This window comes from Centruroides sculpturatus, unplaced genomic scaffold, assembly GCF_000671375.1.
Source record: "Centruroides sculpturatus isolate CEXI.00-Female unplaced genomic scaffold, Cexi_2.0 scaffold554, whole genome shotgun sequence".
Lineage (NCBI taxonomy): Eukaryota > Metazoa > Arthropoda > Arachnida > Scorpiones > Buthidae > Centruroides > Centruroides sculpturatus.
Genome location: NW_019384851.1, coordinates 265,774 through 273,354, shown reverse-complemented (window position 1 = coordinate 273,354; position 7,581 = coordinate 265,774). Strand labels below are relative to the sequence as shown.

Genomic DNA, 7,581 nt, shown 5'->3' with positions numbered 1-7,581 from the left:
TAATCATGCATTAAAATATTATGCCCTGACAACCCTCAAAGTCATTTGGTTAGTCAATCACTTGTTTGAACACACAATCAACACATACTTTCAATAATGAAAAGCAGACTTAACATATTTTTAAAGTTTGAGCCAGTATTTTACTACATCAAAAGATTGGATTTGATTATAAACAACAATAGATTTAACTCTAACACTGGTTAGCAATCTTCAAACACCATGCCATAGATGGACTACAAACTAGCCTTAAAGAATATAGAAAATTGAAAAATTAAACTTTAGCTTAGAGTATTTTCTTGTGTTATATTTTCATCAATGTATTGAAACATGTTAATTTTTTTTTACTTGTAATTTAGTTAGAAGAACAAAAGTTGCAAAAGTTACAAGTAGAGAGAGAACAACAATCTTTAAATGAAACAAACTGTGAATTGGAACAAAATCTACAGAAAATGCATCAAGAACTTAATGCTAAAGATTCAAAAATAAAATGTCTTGAAAATCATTTAGCACAATCAAAATTACAAAAAGAAAACATGAAGGTAAGTAAATTTATAAAACTAAAATTATTCTAAGATGATATTTGTATTATTTGTTGCATGAGAAAAAGTTATTTTCATAAAAACAATATACAGTAGAGCGTCGTTTATCTGAATCAATTGGGGACTGAGGTTGTTCGGATAACATATTTTTCTGATAACCAATTATGTACGAAAAAATATATTAATTTATCCCATGTTGAAATTTTTCTTCATTGTGTGTCGCTTCGCGTTGAATTTTCGTTGATGTTAAGCCTAACGAAGACTATTGTATCGTTAAAAATTATTTTTTTATTTTGTACAAACAAAATAAATATATTGAAAAATATAAAAACAATAAAAAATTATACTTCAGAAGTTAATTTAGTATCAAAAACGTAAAATATTTGAGTAGCCGAAGACATAGCCAAAGATTACAGCGCCATAGCACTGGCGAAAATTTAAATTTGTCGACTGGAATTCCTTCGGATAACCGACCTTCGGATAAACGACGCTCTACTGTAGTTAACATTATAAATATTCTCATCTCATTCTGCCATATCAGGATTTTCCCGACCTCGGCCACACCCGGCACAGATTAGTAAGCAGTTAGTAAATACGCCAAGGCGTTACTAGGGAAAGTTAGTACCCAGAGTGGTTTCCCGTTGCCTTCTCTGGGGCGCGATGTTACGCGAGGGGAACTAATGCCTTCCGGGAGGACTTTTATGGGGAACTGGCCTCCTATTTAGTCATTATTGGCAAGGAGAAAACCCGGAAAACTCCAAGCAGCCAGCCTGTCCGATCGCAGTGCGAACCCAAGACCGAACTCCCAGTGTTTAGTGTACGAAGACCACTCGGCCACTGGTGGTCTTATAAATATTACACATCGCAATTCAGTTTGACTTTTGCTTTCTTGAATTAGCAGTCAGTTTTGTAAACTATTTTTATAATTTTGTGTTAACATATAGCATATTTGAACTTATTTGCATATAATAATAGTTATTTATTAATTATTACTGGCATTATATTGATATATTATTTCAAATATGATACTACAATTTAAAGTAATTTATTTAGCACATTAAGTGCCACAATAGTGGAGCATAAAATATCACACTGAGTCATGGTCCTTTTTCTGAACAAAATAGCACAAATATGATGGTTATTTATTTAATACAATTTTTAGGCATATTGCAAAATTGCAACATGTTGCTTGAATGATTTTTTTTTCCTGATCATGTTACGTCATCTTATATGCTCATTAGCTTTCAAACTCAACAAAACTTAAACCACATTCAAGGTTGCATAAATGGCATGATACAAATCCAAGAAAAATATTGATAGAATAAACACTGAAATAATATATGTAATATTTTTTTTTTTACTGTTTATATTCACTGAGAGAAAATGAAAATTGTTTCCTGAATAATTTTGTTGTATGTTTCAAAACTGTTTCTTCTTTTTCTTGTTTGGTTCAATGTCATGACTGGGTGAATTCATAGACACTTGGCAATTTTTATCATAAACTTTTTATTTCAAAATTTTATTCGTTGAGACGCGTTTTGTGTCTTAGCCCCTCTTCGGTCAGCATTATGTGAGGGACGAACAGACCCACAATAAAGTGTTATTTTACATTTTAATTATTGGAAAATTTAATCGGTTAAATTCGAACGTTTTATCAGGTTAGGCTAAAAGCCATAAAAATTATTTCCCACGGAGTTTGTTCCTTGTTGAGTCGGATCAAGTTAGTCAGGGATGTGTCACCAGGAACTTTTGATGGAGAAGACATACTGGACAGGCGACCGTTAAAGGCCATCACCTGACCTCATGGAAAAAACCCAAGAGGAATGAAGAAGAGAAAAGGAAAAAAGACCCCAAAGTCAGTCGTCATCCAAAGTCCGCCCAACAAAGTCGTCCTCCAGGATTAAAATCGTGACCCCGGATTAAAACCGTAACCCAGGATAAAACCCGTGCACCAAAATCCCGAAGTAACACTGTGACAGAAGTAACACCGTGTCTCTTTAAGAATCTCCATCCCACTTCCGTGCTTCCACGCCTCTGAGTGCCAGTTAACGGACAAGAACTAGTGGAAAGACCATTTCAGAGGAGTCAATAGTGTCATCATACAACAGATCTGCGACCTAGGAAAAAGAAAGGTATTTATCAACCCGCGACTCGGTTGTAAACTCTCTCTCTCGAACGGAATAGTATAATTAAGTCCGATAATATGCCCGATATCTCTGTATTTTCTTTGTTTATTATTAAAATTGTTATTTGTTAGAAAATATGGAGTCCGAGTAAGTCACTTCCTCGTCTCTCTCCTCACCTCTACTCCGAATCCAATCGCTCACCCGCTACCGCTCGCAAATCTTTAGACTTAACGTCGCGATTTCCGAGTCCCCTAGAGACTCGGTGGTGTCATCCTGACAGGGCGCCAAAGAGGTGCCGACCCTATGGTCACAATATGGTCAAAATTTTATTCGTTGAGACGCGTTTTGTGTCTTAGCCCCTCTTCGGTCAGCATTATATCTTGGAATAACATAGATGTATTTTCAGTTGTCATATATGTTTTTCCAAGACTGAGGAGGGCTAATGCACAAAACACGTCTTGACAAATAAAGTTCTGAAATAAAAAGTTGATGATGAAAATTGCCAAGTATCTATGAATTCACCCAGTCGTGACATTGAACCAAATCTTGAATAATTGTTTTTATGTTTTACATTTTTATGATATTGTACTTATTTGTGTTTATTCTGCAAAAAAAAAAAAAAAAAAAAACAGAAAAGGCAAATTTTGCCCATTTTTCTTATTTTAACAGTATAGGGGAAAAATTAAATTCCTATTAGTATTCTATCATAAAATTTTGCCAAGTGCAATTTTCATTCTCACAGGCAATGAATATTTAAGAATATCTTTACTTATTCTTTTAAAAAATGAAGATTTAAGATTTACATATATTTGAACACATGCAATGTTTCATTTTATATTCTATGAGGGAAAGTCAGTAATTATGTTACAAATAAACACCCAAAAAAATAAGCAATAAAGTGTCTAATATAGAACATCAATTTTTGAACAAAACTTCTAAGAACATTCAAGCACTTGTTTCAGCATTCTACCAGCTTCTGAAAACATGTACAAAAGCTTGTTGATTGCTGTTATAATCACCACTACATATTTCTGAATATAATTATTGGTTGTAAGATGTTCTCCGTTTAAGTGTTTTGTAAAGGTCCAACTAAGAGATTATATAGCTCAGATCTAGCATCAAGTGATTTCCATCTTTTTTGACTTTTAAAAGAACATTGAATTGGTGAATATGTTTTAAGCAATGAATCTTCATTGCTCAAAAAACTTAAACAGCTATTAACAAATTTTTATGCAGCATGTTTTCAGAAACTGGTAGAACATTGGGTCAAGTATTTAAATGTTCTATGAACATTTATTTTTCAACAAAATTTTGTTAGAAATTTTTGGTGCATGTTCATAATCAGTTAACTCATATTTGAAGAACAAGTAAAAACACTTTTATTGTAATGATTACGTGCTATGTACAACGTTCCCTCTAAATTTTTTTTGTAGATGAGCGGAACATATACTTCTCTGAGCAAAAAAAAAAATTTTCTGAGCATATATATATATATAAAATCTTATTTTTTCCTATAAAAATTAAAATAATTAATTATAAAGTAGAGATTAAAATTAATTTTAAAACATTCTTTTATACAAAATATTATTTCTTGTCAATGATTTAATGTATTTAATTGAAATATACGTAGCAATAATCATGTTGCAGACAGAGTGAGGAATAAGTAAACAACAATTCAAATCAGTGTGCATGATCGCCTGGCGGCACATAAATTCTCATGCTCGGCAACAATTTGAGCAGTGCGCGGCCGCACAGCTTAGAGGGAACATTGGCTATGTAATTGAAGGCTTTGTAATATATCAAAACTTTTTTATTGGAAGAGATATGTGAGATCTGAATAGGCCCTGGGTCTAAGTTAATAATTTCAAAATAATATTAAATTTTTGTTATAAAATATTCTTTCGTTTGGGTGAGAAAAATAATGTTTTAGCGTGGGAAAAGATAGATAACAGATGCTACTTCCTTCCACGAAAGTTAGAACATCCTTTGTTTTCCATTATCAGCTAAAAATCTCGCTTCAGTGGGACTGTTTACCCCTCATTTCATCCCCTTCCCATCCATCCACGTGAATAAAGCCTCGACTGATAATTGGTCGTAGGTGAGAAGATATAGGGGATGTTCAACTGAATTCGGGAGTTCATCGACAGACCTGGAAGAGTCAGGACTCCATACATAATTCTCCTGATGGCCAACGCCCTTAGTCAAGTCACATAGAATAAAGCTAGAGAGTTAGCGCTTAGAAGAAATACTTTAATTTTGTGCACATTTCGACCTCCAATGGAATGAAGTTTGAGAACTTTATAAACGAAGTGCCTTTGCCAACCGATGAAGAAGACGAACGACAACTAAACCAGGTTGTATGTTTAATAACGATTTTGTAAGCTCTCTCTCTCGATCGTGTATCGGTTAAGTATAAGTCCATATCTCTCTTGACATATAGGTTGTAATGTGTATTCATTGTCTCTTACTACCATATATTTATACTATTTTTATTGGTTTATGTTTAATTAAATTTATTCTTGTTTATTTGTTAAAGAATGTCTCTTTTAGAGTCTCTGAATCAGATCTATAAAATAATCACACGCGTGTTTGTCCGCGGATCGATAAATTGACAACTGGTGTCGGGAACCTGACAATTTGGATAGAGACTGTGGCGACAGCTTTGGCGATAAATTCCAAAGCCGCCACAAGGGGGAACCCCTGACCTGACCTATGACATCATACACATTCTAGTTGGATTTTGGACCTTGCAGACGTGTGTAGTAACACCTCGTGTTTTAACTTGTACAGTCGCGCCATAATTCATATAGAGAATAAACGATAATCTTTTATTGTATGTGGCCCTGTTTGTAATGAGTAATTTCACACGAACTGGTGACCACAGAGACTTCATAGTCTTTAATCCTACTGCCTTCCTATGTAAGTTTTAAGATCAGATCTAGTGATCTGAAACTGCAGAGAACAGATTTCGGATAATCTGTGCCGAATAAGTGGTACGAACAATCCTAAACGGAGGTTGTACCCCCGGCTACTCTCACAGATATTAAGCTACCCTATTTTTTAAAGATATGAAATATTTATTAAATTTATATGCACACACACACACACACAGATTTTAGTTGACAGATACTGAATTTTTAAAAAATTTTGAACAATATTATAACAGTTTATTAATACAATGTCTTTTTTAAAAAAATATACAAATTTTAATTTAACATATTTTTAATAGTCGAAAGAGAAAGAATCAACAAATATGGTTGATAAATTCACAATGAGTGATGATTTGATGGAAATTGATTCTAAAAAAGAAGAAAAATTAGGTAAGTTTTTTTTTATTTTTTTAAAATTGTAATTTATTTATTTTATTTAATTTTTTAATATCAGATAAGGAATTAAGTCAATACCAGAAATGTGAAACTCCCCAAAGTGGTAGTAAATATGGTTTTAAACATTCTGATCAATTAGAAAAATCAAGAATTGATATTGAATTGGCCAATGAAAAAGTAAATATTAAAATATTTTATTTATATAATTTTTAATAAATTCAATTTTTTAAAATAAGAGATTATATTAATGATTTAAAAATTACGTAGATTTTTTTAAATTGAAATTAATGATGATATTTTAAAACAGTTAAGATAAACTTATCATCTTTTTCATTTTTCAGATAATGTGCTTAGAACAAAAGATTATTCAATTAACCAAAGAATTAGAATGCCAAAGGCATAATTCAGAAGCAGTAAAATTAACAATTGAACAAAAATTTAAAGAAAAGGAGAACAACTTTAAAGATGAAATAAAAAATCAGACGCAAGGTAGTAATTTTAGAAACTTTGAACATTGATCAAGTTGTAACTTATTGTCTACTGTGCAAATTTATCCATATTTAGATTAGTCTTGTGAATTATTACCTATTTTGGTTTAATTTAAATTAAATCAGATAATATCTAACATAGCAATACATATTTATTATTTATGAGTATTCTGACCTAGTTTTGTATATAATAATTTTAACTTTTCTATTTTTTAGCTTTTTATGATTTAGAAAAACAATTCACAGAGACGAAATCGAAGTTACAGCAAGAACTGACTTGTGCTCAAAAAAATGTAGATGCATCTAACTTTCAACTGGAAAAATTGGAAAAACAAAAAAAGTAACATTTTCCTATAAATATAGTACAGTAGAGCAGTGGTTCTCAACTGGGGGTACATGTACCCCTAGGGGTACGAGCATAAATTGAAGGGGTACATCTAACTTTCATTATAAAATGGTGTATGTTAATCAATTTGCTGTAAATTATTAACACAAGAAACAACAAAAACTTGCTTTAAAATATCCCAGTGTGAACAGTGATTTCCCTTTTAACAGTCTAAACAACTTGTTTATCCACTTGATTTGCCTGTCTATTTGTGCCGTTAGTGCCGAGTGAACCTGTAGTCTAGTAAAATTACGATTTAACCAATTATTAATTTTAGAATAGAAAAAAAAATTTTTTTCTATTCTATAATTATTGCTTGATAAGATTGGGCTTTTCGTGTTTTTACTAGACTACTGGTATTAGGAATAACGAGGCCTGGATCATACCCTCACCATGCAATGCGTGTCACTGCACGTGCGCATTACTTGATATTTAGCAAATTTAGACATTACATTTGTTACAAAAATTGAAAGATTCTATTATTGTTATGCACGTTATAAATTCGTAGCTATTACTTTCAAGGTCAGTACACAATTATAATCTCTATTTAACAACGTGGGAACCAAATTTTGAAAAAATTGCTGAAGATTTATCGCAACAAATATCCCATTAAATTTTGTTAGAAATTATTAAAGAATAATTTAAATTTTCTTTATTGTTAATTATAATTATTTATTTTTAGGAAATGTAATTTATGCATGTATTGAAATGACTTCT

The 7,581-nt window shown here is 31.7% G+C and overlaps 1 protein-coding gene across 2 annotated transcripts in view; it reads left to right on the top strand.

Annotated features, from left to right (window-relative positions):
• The first annotated feature begins 370 nt into the window (after positions 1–370).
• Positions 371–7,581, top strand: part of LOC111630482 (interaptin-like) — a 34,936-nt gene continuing 27,725 nt past the window's right edge. Inside the window, exons 1-5 of one of the 2 annotated variants that reach the window (XM_023374585.1) lie at positions 371–539; positions 5,895–5,985; positions 6,050–6,168; positions 6,333–6,480; positions 6,696–6,819. In XM_023374585.1, the coding sequence (XP_023230353.1) occupies positions 450–539; positions 5,895–5,985; positions 6,050–6,168; positions 6,333–6,480; positions 6,696–6,819 (572 nt within the window). In that variant the 5' untranslated portion in view covers positions 371–449. Of the gene's footprint in view, positions 540–4,270; positions 5,585–5,894; positions 5,986–6,049; positions 6,169–6,332; positions 6,481–6,695; positions 6,820–7,581 lie in introns of those variants that run through there. The other variant, XM_023374586.1, reaches the window with a different exon arrangement.